At 33.6% G+C, this 19,888-nt stretch overlaps 4 protein-coding genes across 6 annotated transcripts in view; 3 read left to right on the top strand and 1 right to left on the bottom strand.

Annotated features, from left to right (window-relative positions):
* Nucleotides 1-277: 277 nt before the first annotated feature.
* Nucleotides 278-1,618, top strand: LOC21394801 (receptor-like protein EIX1). Its single transcript, XM_010102316.1, has one exon. It carries the CDS (start codon nucleotides 278-280, stop codon nucleotides 1,616-1,618), a length of 1,341 nt encoding a protein of 446 aa, XP_010100618.1.
* Nucleotides 1,619-1,639: 21 nt separating this feature from the next.
* LOC21394800 (receptor-like protein EIX2) lies at nucleotides 1,640-3,005 on the top strand. Its single transcript, XM_010102315.2, has 2 exons — nucleotides 1,640-2,378; nucleotides 2,506-3,005. The coding sequence occupies exons 1-2, from the start codon at nucleotides 1,640-1,642 to the stop codon at nucleotides 3,003-3,005; spliced, it is 1,239 nt and encodes a 412-aa protein (XP_010100617.2).
* A 5,048-nt stretch (nucleotides 3,006-8,053) lies between these two features.
* On the top strand, nucleotides 8,054-12,263 carry LOC21394799 (cysteine-rich receptor-like protein kinase 10). 2 transcript variants are annotated; one of them, XM_024168305.1, is made up of 7 exons: nucleotides 8,054-8,989; nucleotides 9,488-9,634; nucleotides 9,753-9,871; nucleotides 9,999-10,152; nucleotides 10,531-10,771; nucleotides 11,506-11,656; nucleotides 11,782-12,263. In XM_024168305.1, exons 1-7 carry the CDS (start codon nucleotides 8,173-8,175, stop codon nucleotides 12,106-12,108), a joined length of 1,956 nt encoding a protein of 651 aa, XP_024024073.1. In that variant the 5' UTR covers nucleotides 8,054-8,172; the 3' UTR covers nucleotides 12,109-12,263. The 2 variants fall into 2 exon arrangements, with proteins under 2 accessions (XP_024024073.1, XP_024024072.1); XM_024168304.1 differs by having other exon boundaries at nucleotides 9,750-9,871.
* A 6,638-nt stretch (nucleotides 12,264-18,901) lies between these two features.
* The window catches only part of LOC21394798, a 2,945-nt gene continuing 1,958 nt past the window's right edge, over nucleotides 18,902-19,888 (bottom strand). For both annotated transcript variants that reach the window (XM_024168319.1, XM_010102313.2), the window contains exon 2: nucleotides 18,902-19,295. In XM_024168319.1, coding sequence (XP_024024087.1) covers nucleotides 19,141-19,295 — 155 coding nt within the window. In that variant the 3' untranslated portion in view covers nucleotides 18,902-19,140. The remainder of the gene's footprint in view (nucleotides 19,296-19,888) is intronic.

Genomic DNA, 19,888 nt, shown 5'->3' with positions numbered 1-19,888 from the left:
CTTCTTTCCTTATCTCGATAAGTGTCCACTTAGAAAAAAATTTAAACTTTTTTTCTTTCCTTATCTTGACACGAGCCCACTTAGAAGAAAATTTAAACTTTTCTTCTTTCCTTATCTCAACACATGTCCACTTACATGTGAATTCTTCTGCATCTATATGTTATCTGATAAGGCGGGTGTTTCATTACCACTGCACCACGACTCTCGGTGATTATATAACACCATTTTGTGTTCATTAGCTGATAATGCAATCTGTGAAGAAACTTAACTTGATATTATGGAGAGGAGTGTAAAGTTAAGCTTGATTTGTCACTTTGTTTTGCTTTTATTTCTTGCTTCTGCAAAACATTGTTCTGGTAATCATAATGATCTTATGAACGGTGTGAGATGCATAGGAACTGAGAGAGAGGCACTCGTTTCTTTCAAGAACAGCTTGACTGATCCTTCAGGAAGACTCTCTTCATGGGTTGGTGAAGAATGCTGCAAATGGGAAGGAATTGGGTGCGACAATCTAAATGGACATGTCACAAACCTCAACCTCAGAAATGCTTTCCACTTGGTTGATGCTGATGATGATCATGATCCAACCGCTTCCTACAAAAGGTCTTGCTTAGGTGGTAAGATAAACTCTTCTTTGGCCACCCTGAAATACTTGAGTTATTTGGATCTAAGCATGAATAATTTCGAAGGAATCCCAATTCCCGGTTTGCTCGGTGACATGTCGAATTTGAGGTATCTCAATCTTTCTTTTGCATCATTTTCTGGAGTTGTACCATCTAATCTCGGAAAATTGTCAAAACTGCAGTATATTGACCTCTATGCAGATTCCTATCTTGGTATATCCATTGGGGAATTGAGAGCTGAGAGCTTGGATTGGCTTTCAGGTCTCTCTTCACTCACACATCTTAACTTGGGATTTGTGAAACTCAATGGGGTTGGAGAAAATTGGCTTGAAAAGGTCAATTTGCTTCCTTCATTAGTGGAGTTGAATTTACATTGGTGTGAACTTCAGGGCTTACCACTTTCACTTCCCTTCATTAACTTCACATCACTTTCTGTCCTTGATCTGTCAGAAAATTCGTTCAATTCTCTGATCCCAAGCTGGTTGTTCAATCTCACTAGTCTTAGGATACTTCATCTGACTTGGAACTTCTTCCAGGGTCAAATTCCTAATGACATAACAAATTTGAAACTCTTGGAAGTCCTTGATTTGTCTGATAATTTGTCTCTTGAAGGTCATATTCCAGGACTTCTTGGAAACCTTACCAACCTGAAGCGTTTAGATCTTTCTGCAAATCAATTCACTGGTGATATTCATGAATTCCTTAATGGTTTTTCAACTTCAAGCTCAGAAAGTAGTGGATTACTGTCGTTGGATTTAAGTTCTAATTCTCTTGTCGGTGAGTTGCCCGAGTCTTTGGGAAAGCTTAGAAATTTGCAGCGCCTCATCCTTTCTGGAAATTTCTTTTCGGGTTCGCTTCCAGCATCTATCGGAAGCCTCTCATTCTTAAAAGTTATAGACCTTTCCTATAACAAGATGAATGGGACAATTTCCACAAGTTTCGGTCAGCTCCATCGACTAGTCGATGCCAACTTGTTAATGAATTCATGGGAATGAGTCCTTACAGAATCCCACTTTATGAGTCTCAAAAGCTTGAAGAGTCTCAGAATAACAACAGAGTCAACCAAGTCCCTTGTTTTCAATGTGTCATATCAGTGGATTCCCCCTTTCAGGCTTAACTATATCCAAATTCAAAACTGTAGGGTTGGTCCTTTCCCTATGTGGCTTCAAGTTCAAAGTGAACTCACCTCTGTCACTCTCAAAAATACTGGAATCTCTGGCACCATACCGGACCAATGGTTTTCCAAGTTGTCCGGTCAGATTACCCGATTAGACCTTTCCAAAAATCAAATAGAAGGGAAGCTGCAGCCACACCAATTGGCATTTCCAATCCTGCAAGCGATTGATTTGAGCTCCAATCGCTTCGAGGGTCCTCTCCCGCTTTGGTCCACTAATGTGGCCGAGCTATTTCTTGAGGATAATTCATTTTCCGGTCCTATTCCCCAAAACCTTACTCAATTAATGCCTGGATTGCAAAGACTCCATCTTTCACGGAACCATCTCAGTCGAGGAATTCCTTCATCATTATGTCAGCTAGAGAACCTGCAAGTTCTCTCCCTAAGAAGCAATCACCTCTCTGGAGAATTTCCCAATTGTTGGAACAATTCCTTTACCTTATGGGGTTTTGATGTAGCAAACAACGACTTATCCGGTGCCATTCCAATCTCCCTCGGTTTCCTCCCTTCCCTCACCGTGTTAATGTTAGGCAACAACAAATTCCACGGCGAGATTCCTTCATCCTTGCAAAACCGCTCCGGTCTGACCACAATTGATCTCAGCAGGTTTTTTCAGGAACTACTTCACAGGAAACCTACCATCATGGCTAGGCGGGAGAGAACTAGCTTCGCTTTTCATGCTACACCTCGCGTCAAACAACTTTGCAGGCCAGATTCCACCAGAGTTATGCAGCCTAGGAAATCTCCCCCCGCTAGATCTCTCCGAAAACAGCTTCTTGGGTGTCATTCCCAAGTGTTTCGATAACTTGGCAGCCTTGGTGTATGGTAATAGCAGTGAGGTGTTTGAAAATCAATTGTATATTGTGCTGAGAGGAAGAGAGCCTGAATACAGCAGCATTGTGGGAGATGTCAATGGCATCAACCTTTCGGGAAATGACTTGAAAGGAGAAATCCCAGATGAGATCACAAGTATTCATGGCCTCCACATGTTGAATTTATCAAGGAATCAGTTTAGTGGAAGAATTCCAGACAAGATTGGCAACTTGGAGAAATTGGAAGCACTTGATCTCTCGCATAATCGTCTTTCGGGGTCGATTCCTCAGAGCTTGTCTAGTATGATTGCTTTGAAACACTTGAACTTGTCGTACAATAAGCTTCAAGGGCAAATTCCTCGGCTTCCACAGTTCAACGATGCTTCAGTTTTTTAGGGAAATCCATCACTCTGTGGTGACCCTCTTCCAACTAAATGCAAGACTAGTGCTTGATCATCAATCAAGCTTGTGATTAATTAAGCCAAATAAATGTTTAGCAAATTAACATAAATGAATAAATGGCCAATTATATGCTATTAGTTTGTCGACATGAAACGCTATGTTGTGAAAAATCGTAACGCAAGTATACGCTATCGCAATCAAGTAATATAATAGTGAATAAGAATATCATCCCACGAGGATTGTTGTTTACTAATTACCGAAATTATATTAACCCTAATTTTATTTGAATACTTGAAAAGAGAGTTTATAAAATTAAGTAAACTAAAACTAAAACAATTAAATAAATTAAACAATGTTAAGCAACGGATGAAAATTCAATAGATTAAGATTCTAGGGTTTCCGATTTCACCAAATTAATCATGTTCAAACTCTCATAATTCAAGAAAATTAACATTCAATCCTATACTGACAGCAATTTCTCTAAAGCAATTATTATTCTTTCTCAAGTAACAATAATATTAATCCAACAAGCAAAATCTATATCTCTGTCAGACTTCTAAACCTGTTGAAAATCATTAAGTGTAAGAAATTCAAAAGAACTGCACAAGCATCATAGATATCTCTATCCTATGAACAACTCATGGTATTTCAATTAAGAGCTTATTCAATTATCACCTCTCAGTCTCAAATCAAATACAAAATCATGTAATAGTTGGCCAAACAATCACAAGCATTAAGAATAAATTGAAATACTCAGCATATATGGATTAAACATCAATTACTTAAAAAGAAGATTGAGAATTTGAACATTCATAATCCGGCTACATCGTAGCCCTAGAAAAAGGAATTAGTTCATCTCTAAACAAAATAAATTCCTAAACAAAGTCTTAATCATTGGAAAGGAAAGAAAAGAACTAGTTTGGAGTTGAATTGAAGCGTAGCCGTCTCCGGATTTGAGCCGTTCTTCTTCTCCATCCCAATTATCCTTTTCTTCTCTTGAATACTCTCTCAAAAGCCAGCCGTCATTCCACAGTCTAAAAGTCTTCTTTCTAATTGCCCTAGAATCATCTATTTATATGTTTCGGAGCATTAGGGTCAAAACGGGTAAGTTTTCGCGCAATTGGCCTTCAAAACGCGTAATTTCTCGCGTCGTAGCGCTGCGGCGCTGAGTTTCCAGCGCTGCGGCGCTACTGTGTCAAATGCCTGGGCGCTGCGGCGCTGTAATGGGCGCCTAAGCGCTGCCCATTCTGCCCAGTGCACAAATTCTGCCGGATTTTGGCGCCGCGGCGCTACAAACTGGCGCCAAAGCGCCACCAGTTCTGCCCAAATTGTTGATTCTGTATAACTCAGCGCCAAGGCGCTACAGATTGGCGCCTAAGCGCTATGATTGCTGTCTTTTTCCACCGAAATTTGTCCAAAACCTTCCAAATCATAGACTTCCACCCATCCTTCAAACAAAGAACGAAAACACACATAAAAACTAACAAAAACCTCAAAACCAACTAGATATTAAGTATAAAATGATACCAAATGAGCGAGTAAAACTCACTCATCACGCTACAGCTTCTTAACCTTGTTTGCATGACAAGAATGAGAAATGAGAAAAAAGAAAGTAATCATCCAGGTTAAAGAAAATAAATAAATAAATAATTCATTTATTTATTTATTTTGGGGGAATATGTTATGCTCCTCATTTTATCCTTCCGTGCTAATAAAATGAGACAGAAAATAACAAGAATATACAAATTTGCAAGTAATAACGCTCTAGGTTATATGTATGTCTAATAGAATTGAAAGTAATCTAAAACCAGATTATCTGGTGGATTGTTAAGGCTCTTTCAATAAGGTATTGGTTCGAATTAGTCCAGACGCACTCGTTGGTTTGAATCACAACTCAAGTTTTTGTTACAGTATTTTCTCTTACAAAAATTCAAATTCAACTTTTTATGTTAAAGTGTTTTGCCTCCAATAAATTCACTATTTAACCCATATTCTTAACTCGAATCAGTGAACAAACGGGTAAAAAAGTCTATACATATTTATTTTACCATTACACCTTAGTACAAAGTGAGTGACTGAGGTATGAAAGAGGAAAAATAGTTTTTGTAAGTGAAAATTAATCAGAAAATGTCAACTTATAGTTGACTTCATGTAAGCGAGCCGCATATATGTTCTCTTACACGCTGCCGTCTGCCCTAGAAAAAGAAAAAAAATAAATATTTCATATTAATTATATTTTCTTGTTCTACTTATTTTCTTACTAACAGCACAATAATAGTAGAAATTGTGACAACTATTATAAATAATTATTATAAAATTAATACTATAGTATAAAGATAAAGGAGAGTAATGCAAAAAAAAAAAAAAAAAAAAAAAAAAGTTTTAATATAAACACGCAACATAAGCTAAATTCCATACGCATGGATCAATATGTATATTCAAATATAAACATAGCATTTACAAGAGATGTTAGTGCTAAATAATCAAGGGGAAGGCCATGGACGCAACGAGGAAGATGATTAATATAATTATTATCTCAGTTCTAATTATGCAAGTATGTCAATATGCCCATACGTCTCTAAATAATTATAATCCTCCTCTAATTTCCACTTTGATTGTTCACGACTCCAAATTTATAAGTGGAAATGCTATATAAGATGCTTGAAAATATGGCGTTTTGTTTTCACGCTTTGATCTGGAATCGCCGCTTTAAAAATTTTCGATTTGTGTTTGGAGGAATGCAAGAAACGAAAGGTACCCAATAGCTAGATCGTGTTTTTCAAGCAAATCTGTAGCACAAACCAAGGACGTATATTTATATTATAGGCTTTTCACAGATATATTACATGTTAATGCCCGTGGGTGTATTTCATATATATTTGGAATTGTTTTCTAAGTCCGGCATCCGGATTAGTACGGCAAATGTATTCTTTTTTTCATATCTTCATGTAATATTGTTTGTTAGTTTATGTAATACTCACTTTGTTTAAGTGTAGCAGTTAAAACAATGTAATTTAATACATATAAAATTAAATACTACATTTAACTAAATTAAATATTTGACACACGTAGAAACAGTGTTACATGAAAATACAAAAAAAACAAATTATATCCGACTTAAGGCTTTTGACTAATTGTAAATGTCTCCGTATGCATGTGACTTGTGCAAATGTAAATTGATTTGTATTGTTGTCCTTCAATTCCTAAATCCCGGACTAGAATAGCCCATCGTGATTTTATGTAGAAAGGCTCAAATGGCAGTTACTTTTTCCAGTTACTTTGATTTGATTGTAGAATTTAAAAGCGCCTTAACAAAAAGGAAAGAAGAAAACGAGAATTTAGTTAAAATAACCAAGTGAAAAAGTAAAATTAAGAAAATGACTTTTTTAATTTTAATTTTATATATTCTCCTCCTGCCGGTCTCCTTCCGCCGGAATCAATGGCAGCTCCTCCCGCCGGTCTCCTTCCGCCGGAATCAATGGCAGCACTCCATTTCTCTCTCTTCTTTTCTTTCTCTCTCCCCAAAAGGCCAAGACCCACCTCTCGAGAAGGTCGAGAACGTGGCCGCCGAGAATGGCCCTGGCGACGACGCCGGCGAGATTCAGGGCTCTGAACGTGCCGTTGATCGCGCCGTTCACGATCGCGACGTCGAGGCTTGAGAAGGTCGAGAACGTGGTGGTTCGGATCGAGCTGAGCAGTGGATCCGTGGGTGGGGTGAAGTTCTGATTTTTTTTTTCGTTTTTCTTTTTTCTCATAAAATCATTTTGCAAATAAAAATTTTTAAAAAGTTATTTTACTAATAAAACTTTCCTAATGAGTTATTTTTACAAAGGTGTCGAAGAAAACTTCTTAAGGGTCAGGACACATGACAAACATGCAATGTGCCAAATAGATTTTCGCTCTTAGATTATTTATTTATTATTATTATTATTATTTCTTCATTTTCGCGTACGCTGGCTTTTCTAGACCCTCAACAATATACAAGGCCAATAGAATCACTTTTTCTTGCTTGGGTTTGTATAACTGGTTGGTTGCACAAGTGCTATTTGGCTTTTCCTCCTCCCCTCTCCTTGAGAGAAAATCACATAATTTACTCTTAAAAGTCAATATGGCAATAAATTTTTTCCCCTCATTCTTAATTAATACATTTTTACTAGTATAGTTATTTAATTAAAAATATTATTAATCAAGAATAATTAGTAGAAATCTCAACTCATGCACTTTTAAAGGGTATTTATCTCATTTTCTCTTTCCATTAAGATATACACGAAATCTATATTGGACTTCAATTGTGTTTGGACTATTTTACCAGATTGTTAAAAGATTATAAGAGTCACGATTGCTTTTCACTATTCTATTATTTAGGGTTATTTATAAGAACGTTTACTTAGAGCACTCTAAATTTAAAAAATGTTTACATATTTATTTACAAAATTATCCACCACCACACACAAAAAAAAAAAAAAAAAAAAAAAAAAGATGTCCTTATATGATAAAAAGGGAAATGATGCCGTCAATAAGAAAATACACGAAAATGTACCTGAATATTTTCATTATTTTAATAGATATATCATTATGAAACATATTGATTCCAAGAAACTAAAACAATAAAAATGTATGGAACATAAACTCATTAGAAATCTGATTTTATTAATTTAATGATAATATCATTTTAAAACAGATTCATAGAATCATAACACAGAAAAAAACACGAAAGAAACATTTTCATTATTTTAATAGATATGTAAACTGTGTGGAACAATCAGCAATGAGTGGTGAGCAAATTAAACACCTGTGATTTGGATTTATGCAGATAAATCTAGTAAAATTATGCGATGTCCATTCAAAAGAATAATGTGGGCTCAACTTTGACAGATTCTTACAACACGTGGGGCTTTATAAAGTCACATGTCGAGAAAGATAATTGACAAAGTCAATATCAGTCCCCACCCTTGGATGTAAAGCGTAACGACGTCTAAATTGATAACTCTCTGTCATACTCTATACTTAAGTCATGTTCTTGTTCTATGTATACAGGAAAATTTATGAACTATTTCCAGTACTGTCAAAAAAGAAAATAGATATACATAGGACTTCTTAGCTTATAAAAGGAAATGATGAAGAAGTTGAAAAAAGTTTACTGTTAACAATATTCCTCAAAATGCCATCTTTAAACCTCATGCACTTTCTCATCATGATATCCATACTCGTCATCACCAGCAAATCAATAACCCCAATTCACCGCTCCCATTTCTGCTCAAACACAACTACTTTCTCCCCCAACACCACTTACAACTCCCACCTCAACAAGCTCCTCGCTTCCCTCTCCGCCGCCGCCGCCCTCAGCGAATTCTTTGCCCAAAAGACCGTCGGTGTAAGCCCACCCGGCTCCAGTGTTTACGGTAGCTACCTCTGCCGCGGCGACCTTGACACAACCGCCTGCCACACCTGCATCGCCACCGCCACCGACGATGCCCCCCAGCGATGCCCTTTCAAAAAGGAGGCGGTATTATGGTACGACGGCTGCATGTTGCGCTACTCAAATAGGCCCTTTTTCGGCATCATGGAAGAGAAGCCGAGCAGCTTTGTGGTGGATCCGTGGAACGGGACAAGACAAGAGGGATTTAAAAAGGCTCTAGAGGAGGCTATAATGAGTGAGTCCGCTTTGGCTGAGGCTGCAAATAATACTAGTAGTAATGGGAATTACAATAATATTAAGCAAATCAAGTACTACTTCAGGACAAAAGAGGTCAAAGTGACGTCGTTTCAGACGATTTGCAGCCTTGTGCAGTGCACGCCGGACTTGGAAAGTGGTGAGTGTAGAAAGTGTTTGAAGGATGCGATGAGAATGATTGGGTCTTGTTGTGAGGGCAAAGAAGGGGCCACCATTCTCTTCCCTAGTTGTAATGTTAGGTTCGAGTTGTTCCCTTTTTACAACCGAAACACTACTACTGCAAACGATCAAATTAAGCCTAAAGGTAAGTAATTAGTGGAATTAATGTATATGCACCTGTTTAATTAATTTTTGGTTTTAATTTTTTTCTTAATTGAATAAAGTGATTCTTATGCGGAAAAAAAAAACAATTATTGGTTGATGCATGGATTGTTAGCTTGCTTTAATAACATATATAATGACTCTAAATTTGTGAATGCAATTGCTACTTCTTCGTTGGCATAAGCAATCTATTAATAGACTTTTGTATCATACATCATATTATCATTTATAGATTAATGACCATTGCCTTCAAAGTATCATGATGTTAAAAAACCAGAATAAATAAATTTTCTTGGTATGATTATTTTATATATGGACAAGTGTTGTCGATTTTATGTGCATATTATAACAAATGATTGAGAGCATATGTGTGTGTACACATATATATTGAGCGCACCTTAAGAAATTTAAGTACTGGTCTAGCTAATACGTCATAAGTACTAACAAGTAAGAACATTAACTAAATAATTTTCTTTCGCAGGAAAAGATCACAGGATTTCAATTCTAATAGTTATTGCCACTGTGATATCAATCATTTTCGTGTCATTGGCATATTTTTTCTTGGGCTACTGCCTTTCTCGTCTCAGGAGAGCCAAGAGGAAGAAGGATCCCATTCCGCAACAAAATGGTAAATCCCGCACCAAACTCTTGATTACCAATATTCCTAGTTTGAGATTACGTAAAAGTGAAAAGTAATATTATTAATAATAATGTCATGTCTTTTAAATTAATTTCATGAATAGCAGGAAATGAAATTACAAGTACAGATTCCTTGCAATTTGACTTGATTACCCTAGAAATTGCTACAAACGAGTTTTCCAATGACAATAAGCTTGGACATGGTGGATTTGGTGACGTTTACAAGGTAATTAGACTTTTTTTAATGTTTTCTTAACTTATGGGTGTTTTTTCTTCTTTTTTTTTTCCTTTTTGAAAGTTCAAATATATGGAAAATAGTGGTACTATTATTGATATTACATATATTTAATCAGGGAATACTTGGTAATGGGCAACAAATTGCTGTGAAGAGGCCATCAAGGAGTTCTGGGAGAGAATCACTCGAACAATTTAAAAATGAGGTTGCATTAGTCGCTAAACTTCAACACAGAAACCTTGTCAGGCTTTTGGGGTTTTGCATGGAAGCAGGTGAGACAATGCTTGTCTACGAATTTGTACCCAACAAAAGCCTTGATTATTTTCTATTTGGTCTGTCCAATATTAATTATATATTATCCATGTTTTGTTGTTTCTCAATTCTCTAATTATATCATGGGAACAAGCATTAATTAAATCACACTTAGACAAATTATATTCTGACTATATTGACAGCAATCTAAAAAGACTTTTTCTGCTAAGCTACCAGATATATAGGATGAAAAGAAAAGATACATAGATCACATGAATTCGTTATCACCAAGAGCCAATACATTAATATGTGTGTCTATATATATATATATATATATACACACACACACACACACACATTTAACTTATCCCATCCATGTTTTATCTCTCTCAATGCAGATCCTGAAAAGAGAATACAGTTGGATTGGCCAACAAGATGCAAGATAATAGAAGGGATTGCGCGAGGAATTTTATACCTACATGAAGATTCTCGACTTAGAATCATACATCGTGATCTTAAAGCCAGCAATATATTGTTAGATGGGGAAATGAATCCAAAAATATCTGACTTTGGCATAGCCAAGATGTTTGGCATTGATGATCAAACAGAAGGAAACACCAAAACAATTGTTGGGACATAGTAAGCATTCTCCCATCTCTTGAAGCTCTTTCAAGTTACCGCTTTTACCTGGATTATTATTATATCAATTATTCACATTCACAAAAAAACAGAGAGAGAGAAAGAGAGACAGAGAGAGCAGAAGAAGAAGCTAGAGGAGTCATTTATTTATTTACGTTCGCAAGAATAAATAAATGGCATGTCTAAGTGGAATTGTCTTAGAACTTGTTTTGTATTCTTTTTCTTTAGACTTAACTTTGAATTCTTTTTATTCTGATAAATTTGAACGTGGGATGGTCTTGGTCTAGTGAATGTAAAACCAATTAATTATGTGATAGTTTTCTTACACGAGTTATAATCCTCTCTATATTTACGTTTAAACTAAGTGTATATAGTGTTCATGTAGTTTCAATAAATAAATCGCCAAAGGAAGTGAGTGAATATTCTATGAAAAAAAAATTGCAGGCCGTAAATATACGTACAGTAGATGCGTGCATGCATACATACAAACAATCAATAAAAAGATATATTCAGAGTAAACATTTTTCTTTTCGTTCTGGTTTGAGGTTGTTATCCCTCGCTTATAGTTTTTTTTTTTTCTTTTTCTTTTTAATGAAAGCGGTTAGTGAATTGCCAGTTTTATTCTAAGAAATCTTTTTATATATGCATTAATACTGAAGCTAAAGATTGAAACAACTAATAATTCATGATTTTGGTCTCTACGCGTGTGCCTATCTTTTCCGAAATTTGGAAAGTGGTTATATGGCACCAGAATACGCGATGGGGGGATTGTATTCTACAAAATCTGATGTATTTAGCTTCGGAGTAATCTTGCTTGAGATACTAACTGGAACAAAGAATTCCGGCTTTCATCCCACAAAACTGGCATCTTCCCTGCTTCCACATGTAAGATCATCAATTCATTATTAATTTTCTTAAATTAACATGACTAAATTAGTACTACTGTTTTCTAGTATTTACCTTGTTATTAGGCAGGCATTTATATTAATAATTTGGTGACTATTCACCAGGCTTGGCAATTGTGGAATGAAGGAAAAGCTTTGGAGTTGATGGATCCGGTCTTGAAAACTTCATGTCCAGCCAACGAATTTCTGAGAAATATGCAGATTGGTTTATTATGTGTTCAAGAAGAACCACTCATCAGGCCGACAATGTCGTCTGTAGCTATGATGTTGAAAAGTGATCATCAAAGTTCTATGGGCCGTCTTTCAAATCCTAGGCCGGCTCCGTTCTCCGGTGGAAGATTCAATAATGACATGAATGAGCATGATGAACTAGGTATTGATGACTACTGCTCTACTAGCAGTTTGACAGTTTCAGTTTTGGACCCTAGGTGAGGTACTTATTATATATAAGAGGGACAAAGATATGCATTCTACATACTAGGCGGAAAAACTATATCAGTTTCTTAATTTTTCTTTTATATATGCATCTCTTGTAATTTTGCAATAATATGATTTACAGTGTTATAGCTATGAACCTAATTGTAACAACAACCATACTTTTTCAACTTCTAACTAGGTGTTTGTTTTTTAATAATTAACCTAAAAACTCCTCATTAAAAGATTTGAAGATATAAAGCTTTAGCAATAATACTCTCTCTGTATTAATTAGGTTTTTTTATCGTATTTTATCTCAAACCCAAATTGAATTTATGCTGCTCATTTTTTACACTTGTTTGGTGTGAGACAAAACAAAAGGCGTCGTTTTTTTAATTTATAATTATTAATTATTTCTGCTATCCTAAGATCAGGTTTATCTCGTCTAGCATCATAAAGTATTCAACTTGATCTATGTAAGAATTATTTAACACAAGGGCATTCAAATAAAGCACATTTTAAGTACCTCTGTAAAAGCAAAAAGGAAAAAGAGAATGTAGCTTTTCTACCTTGTGTAGGAACATTTTGTTTTCACTTTTCCTTCTTGATAGTTGCTATGGTTGGAGAAAATTTAAAAATTTCCCCTTTTTTCTCTCTAAATACATTCAAATAAGTAAGCGTAACATGAAAATAACATTAACACAAATAAACAAATAAAATATAGATATTTATGTATATATATATGTTTCTGACTTACTTAATTTCATATTATACAAACAAGTCTTCCGTCAATAAAAGCCACTTTATACCTTAATAAAAATACAAAAACGTCCCTACTTAGATCTTAGTAATCATGATCGTTTGCTTAAGAATTTCTTAAAGTCTTTTTTTTTTCTTTTTTGACGTCGAAAGAATTTCTTAAGTTGAATCGGAAAGGGATACAAAGATAATTCAAACTTCCAATCCGTAGAAAGTCACATTCAACATATCTATTGGTCGCCATTTTCAACCAAACAAGAGAGAGAGAGAGCGAGAAAATTCTGGTCACCATTCACCTAATTAAGTAAAAAAAGCAGTGCCGGCTAACATATAAAAAAATATCAGTCATTAAAACCTTTTTCTTGGATGAAAGGCCATTTGCTATAAATAACTGCGAAGTGAAAATTATATTAATGTGTACACCCCTTATGATTGTATAATTGGCGAATGGATAAATATACTTTACAAAATTTAATTTACTGCCTGTTCTTCTTTTTTTTTTTTTTTTTGCTAAAGCATTTACTGTTAATTCTACATACCATACGTTTAGCTAATTAATTAACTGCATGCACTTGGGAATAACGGTGCCAAACTTTTTGGTTAAAAAAAATGGAGAAAACGGCGCAATCCTTTAAGTATAAATGTATAATTTATTTTCTTTCTCACTTAAAAAAACTAATTGATTGAATTTAGGCCTATGCTTGACCGTTCCCGAAGCATGAAGGAATTTTAATTAAGAAAATAGTGAAAATGCCCTTTACGAGTCTTCTTTGGTTGCTCATAAAATGCAAAGTGCGTTTTATATTCATGTTATTTTAGACAGTGGGGAAAAAAAAAACAAAAAAACAAAGAGCGGGGCCTTTCATTTTCTATGAAGACTTTTTCTTTAACGTAAGGCTTTTTTTTTTTTCAATAATTTCTTTTAGGGGGTTGGTTATTTATTAAAAGAAAAAAAAAATTGACAAATTGAATATATTCGGCAAATGAATAAGGCAGTAAGTTGATATTCTAAATTTCTAATGCTTCTGAGTATGGAATTTCTCGTGCCTCTAGTGCTGAATTGCAGGCTTTTCTAACACAGATGCCAATTACAGCTTTGTGATTATAATAAATAGGGTAATTTCACTTTACCCCTCAACCAGTCTGCCTGTGGTCCTTGTTAAGAAAAAAATTTGGCACATTGCTCCCTATACTTTCTGTTAATCTTTTGCAATACCATCATTTTCTAATTCTTGTTATTTGTTTCATAAAATTCGCCACTTGACACATTGAATATTTTAACCATATAAAGCACACATATGGCGCGTTTCTGGCTATTTATATTAGTAAAATAAGAAATATTGAAATATTTTGATAAAATTTTGAATGTCTCTTTTGTGGGCTAGTTATAATAATAATAAAAAATCTGCGTGAGCTTTTTCAATGTAACAAGGGGAAAGGACACAAATACCTTTTAAAAGTGTAGGATTAGGATTTCTACTCCTTATTTTTAATTAATAACGTTTTTAGTCAAATAATTATACTAATAAAAGGGTATTAATTAAGAATGATGAGTAAAAATCTAGACTCATTCCCCTTGAAAGAAGAACATGATACAATATAATGGCATAATTATTACAACTCCTCTCATCATCTTCTTAATTTACTTTCATGCAACTACTCTTGGCTCGCCTTGTAATTCTAGCTTTGATCTACGTATATATAGTAACATTATTATATATATATTGGTTACTTTGACACTGACTACCGCTTATAAACTTTTTTTTTTTTTTTTTTGCATATTAGCCATGTCCTTTTCATTAATTTCTTTGCAATTTGAACTATTTTTCAAGGTCTATTAATTAACTTTGTGACGCATTTATTGTATACACGAGAAAATTGCATAATTTAATCAATATTCCTTTATATTAATGTCCACTTTCGTTGAAGCCAATAATATTATTGATTATAATCCGTGGTTTCCTTCTTCCTTTGTTTCTTCTCCTGATCTTCCCTCTAATAATTTGTATGAATTAGACTGCAGAAATAAAAGCCCACTTCGATATGATTGGGGATGTTATGATGCCAAATGCATCAAAAATGCGAGTCAGCCACTTGATCAAGGTTCACCACCTTGAATATCTTCCTGATGCTCACGGTACATGTTTATGGAAATGCGAGAAATTTAATCCATAGTTTTTTTTAGTTATTAGTATTATTTAATTTTTAGCTGGATATATTGTACTTTCCTTAAAAAGGAAAAGAAAAAGAAAGACATATTAGCTAAATACTAGCTAAATACTTTGTATTTTTCATTTAATAATATTTGAGCGGACTACTCAATTTAATATGAGAATTTAAACGGGTGTCAGGTGCCAGCTTAATTAAGATGTATTAATTTCGTGAAGTCAGTTTGTCCTCCTCTACTGAGGAAATAAAAAAAAAAAACATTGATCAAATGGTAAACTAATTTCGCTATGCAAGTTCTCCCCTCTTATATCATGATTCTACAGAATATGCACGTCTAATATGTATATTTTTGCACATTGTGGTTTGTAACAATATTATTCCTGTTCTGGTTTCTTGACTTCGATGAATTTATCATGTTTTGTACTCCTTTTCATTTATTTTAATACCATATTTCACCCTACCTAGTATAGTATGGGTTGACCAGGTGCATTTTAGTCAATAAATAAAGGAAAAAAACGAGAAAAGGAACACAAATCACAATAATATTTCTAAATCTAATTTTCTTTATTTTATAATTTTACCTTGTTTAACAAATCCTATGAGGGTGATTTGATCTTTTTCACATCGATTTTGTCTTTATATACACACCATGAACGAAATTTTTTTCAAAATTGGAGGACAACCAATTTTTTCTCCAAAATAATTAATTCTGAATTTTTTTCTTCATTAAACACTCACATGAAAGAAACCGTCTAAAATTCTTACTTCGTTTTCAATCTGACCAACATTACAATAAATTTTAAAATTTAGAAGTAAATTACTAAATAAAAAAAATAATGGAAAATTTTATCAAATTTGTAAAGTTAAGAAATCAATATGCTAAATTTGTAAAGTTCGTGGCGTCGCCACACTATGCTCTCTGTCTGGGTCTGCATGCGCAGACTTCCAGCCCTTTGCTTCCCTTTTTTTTTTTTTTTCCGTTTCTTCACCTCTTTGCTTGATTAGGCTTCACACACATAACATAGAATTGAAAATTTTAGAATTTCGAGCACATAGTAAGGCAATTGTGCACGTTAAGTGTGTGTATTTTTCTTTCTTTCTTTTTTAATTTTGATAAAGTGTATTTTTCTCAACTAGGTACGTGTGCAATACACAATAGCTAGTTTAAATTGGAATTAACTTATTCATCGCCTAGGCACAAATACACTTAATTAGTACATGTTACAAAATGGTTAATTATGTTTAAATATGCTTACTCTTTACCCAAAAAGTATTTGATATATCCATGAATATAACATAAGAGACATGCATTTCAATATATATATATATATATATATAATAGTAATAATAAGAGACGAGCTAATTTTAAGAGCTAGAGAGTTCGATTTAAAATTAGTTTTTTTGCTTTGTGTTTTACTACTCGAATAATATTGCTACAAAATAGCGCTTGAGAATGTTTTAATAATAAAAAATATGGTCATGATTATAAATTATATTGAACTTTTTTTTTTACCTTCTAGATATTATAATATAATACGTTTATGTATTGGTTCGAATCCATTGTATATAGTTATCTTAACATTTTTTTTCTGAAAATAACTCACCATAGCTAGCCATGAGTTGACAATTACAATATATAATTAGTATTAGCGCCACCATGAGCCTTATGATTATCCGAAGGTTTGCTTAATTTATGAATTAACTTTCAGCTATTTCACTAGTAACACTAAAAACTATTGAAGTATGATTACTTTAAACTCGGAAATATATAACGCGTGATTACGAATATTGGAAAAATATTTCTTTTTGCTGGTTATTTTGTTTTATTCTTGCTTAGGATTTAGGACGTGTGTATATGTGTTTGTATGTGTGTATATATAGGGCCTGATATACAGGTGTTATGTACTAGTATTGAGCAAAAACTAGAGAAAATCTTTTCATCAACATATGATCCAATCAAAATGATTTTCTAGTAGATCTCCTTCTTCTCCTTCTTCCTCAGCTCTTTCAGGTTCAGTAGCACTTGAAGAAGATATATTGAAGAACAATTGGCCATGTTATTTTGCATGCCTCCCTTGGAATGCGTTGCATAAAATTAGTGAAATCTGAACCAGAGTTATATCCTGATTGCAGAGTACGGTGTGCGTGGAAATGCATGGCAATACAATCTGGTTTTCCTTATTAATTTAAAGTCGATCAAAAGAAAGCCAATTATTCCGCATAAGTTAATAACTCATCATAATTCAATTAAGTGGTCATCATGTATAATACTACTAGACATGAGCTTGTGGTTGTTACCTATCATGTAATAATTAATGTGGACAAGCCTATGGACGTGATGTATATGGTTGTTGCCATTTATTTTAAACCAACTTTTTTGAAATGTTTCATTACTTGAGTAATTTTTCACACATTCTTTTAAAATATTTCTTTCTTCAAATATGGCTCAAATAAGTACTTTTTTAGCTAATTGTCGGACTGAAAAATTTTCTAAAATGTGTCCACTGAGATAAATCTATACAGTTAGTACTATATGTCTATAATCTATAATCTAAAATCTACAATATATATAAGGGAACAGATGCATTTATTTTTTTCAAACTTTCATCACCCATTAATTCTATCTAATATAAATTTGTTTATTTTTCTCAAATACCATTAAACGTAATATAACTTTGTTAATTTTTGGTGCAACTACAAAGTAGAAATTTGGTTTTGGGTGCAACTATGAAGTAACACTAAATTTGTTTATATATTTGTTAATCCATATCGTGTCGAATTCAACAAAATTTCACTTCAAACTAGTTTTATACAAAATATCAATTAGCCATAAGAAAAATGAACATCTAGTTAACATCGAAATCCAAACATAAAGCAAAATCAATCGCGTCTATCGGAACAATTCAAGAAAGTGAAAAACAAAATTTGTTGCAATATGCCCATTATACCTTTCTAATTCTTTGTTGCAATATGCCAATATATACCTTTCTAATTAGTTTACACCAATATTTTAAAATAATTAGATATTATATTTTAATATGGAAAATATTTATGTGTCGGAGATGCAAAATATGCTAAGGGCTAATCAGGAGATTCTCCGCACCGCTGGCCACTCAGTACAATATGGGATATTCTATGGCGGGAGGCAGTTGCGTTTAGTACGAGAGTTTAAATTAATGTGATTTTAAATCTCATTCATTTTACGGATTTAAATTTTTAATTTAAGCTGAAATGTAATAATTTTTTAAAATTTTTAACTATAATAAAAAAAAGTTAAATGTGACATTTTTTAAGAGCTTTTAATTGTAAAAATTTAAAATTAAAAACTCAAATCAATAAAATGAACGAGACATTAGTTTTATAACTAAAACCATTATTCATGTTGTAAACTTGAAGTCTAAACCATAGTTATAAGACTGAAACTAAAATCAAGGATTTAAACCATCTAAAACTAAAGGGGGATGGTTTTATTTTTTAAGGTAATTTTAATTTAAAACATCACATTATAATTTAAATTTTAAACCATAATCATCTAAACTAAACACTGATTTTTAAGAACCGTTTTACCTTTTTCAAACAAATAAAAATTTGAACCAAAATCATAGTTCTGATTTTAGAATCCTCATACCAAACTCACTGAAAAATAACCGGTTCAAAAAAACAAAAACAAACTACAAAAACAAAACAACGAAACATGAATTTTTATGCATGAGCGCATGACGTTCAAGACTCTTCTTCAGTCACATGGCATTAGTACTTCTACCCCTTAGTTTAATGAAATCTTTTATTTACACGATTTAGAAATCTTCTTGACCGAGCTCAATCTTCTTCACTATATAAGCATAAAGAAAAAGGCACTATTAAATCAATGCGTGGGTCCCGCTTCAAGTAAAAATGTCGTGAGACTAATCCCATTCTAAGATTTCTCCTTTCCTTCTTAACACCAGAGCTTAGCAAAATCAACAATGTATCGTAAACAGATAGAATATGTTCTGCCGTTAAAAAAACACGTTCATATCACATACATCTACATCGGAATTCTATCTTAAATCTCTATTAGGACAAAATCAGAATAAATGACGGAAATTAAAAAACAAAACAAATTCTATTAAACCTAGGAAGTTAAATATGACGCCTCTTGAGCTTGCCCTTGCCTTTGCCCTTTCCATGGCGCTTTCCTTTACCCACCTTGAACTGTCTTTTGGAACTCTTCCCTACCCCTCCAGTTGGCTTTAGTGAACCCTTGTTTTGATTATTGTCATCAGCCATTTCAATATCTGTTACAAGGACAGTCACCGTAACAAATCCACATTGGTCAGAAGCCAAAAGCCAAAAGCCAAAAAACCAAAAACAAACCAAAACTGTGTCGTATACTTTTTCCGACTATAAACTCAAATTTTCAAAGCCAGATTTTTTTTTTTTTTTTGTATATACAACACAGGATCAAACCCGCAACCTCCCTCAAAACCCCAACCCACCCTTGTGTCACTAGATCAAGCAATCTTAGGCCAAATTTTCAAAACCAGATTATGAAAGCAAATAATGCTGAATTTATCCCCTTTAAAAAATAAAAAAAATAAAGACTTCAAATTCTATACAAACTGATAAAAGGAACCTTAAACTGAACAGCATGTCCCTTCCTCGAATTAAACACAACCAACAACACTTCGCAGAAAAGGTTAAAAATTTTCTGGCTGCGCCATCCCAAAAGGCTCTTGCATTTTTGTGATAAATTTTAGGAAGTGGAGTTTAAGAATCTCCTTTCAAATATATTCCTCGTTCATGTTCTGATCAAAGTTCTAAGGAATCATAATCTGAAATATTATACCACCCTTCTAGTTTAGTACTAGAAAGTATATTTTTTCCCTAC

This window comes from Morus notabilis, unplaced genomic scaffold (genome assembly GCF_000414095.1).
Source record: "Morus notabilis unplaced genomic scaffold, ASM41409v2 Scaffold1245, whole genome shotgun sequence".
Taxonomy (NCBI): domain Eukaryota; kingdom Viridiplantae; phylum Streptophyta; class Magnoliopsida; order Rosales; family Moraceae; genus Morus; species Morus notabilis.
The sequence above is the reverse complement of the archived record's forward strand: the minus strand, read 5'-3'. Positions and strand labels throughout refer to the sequence as shown.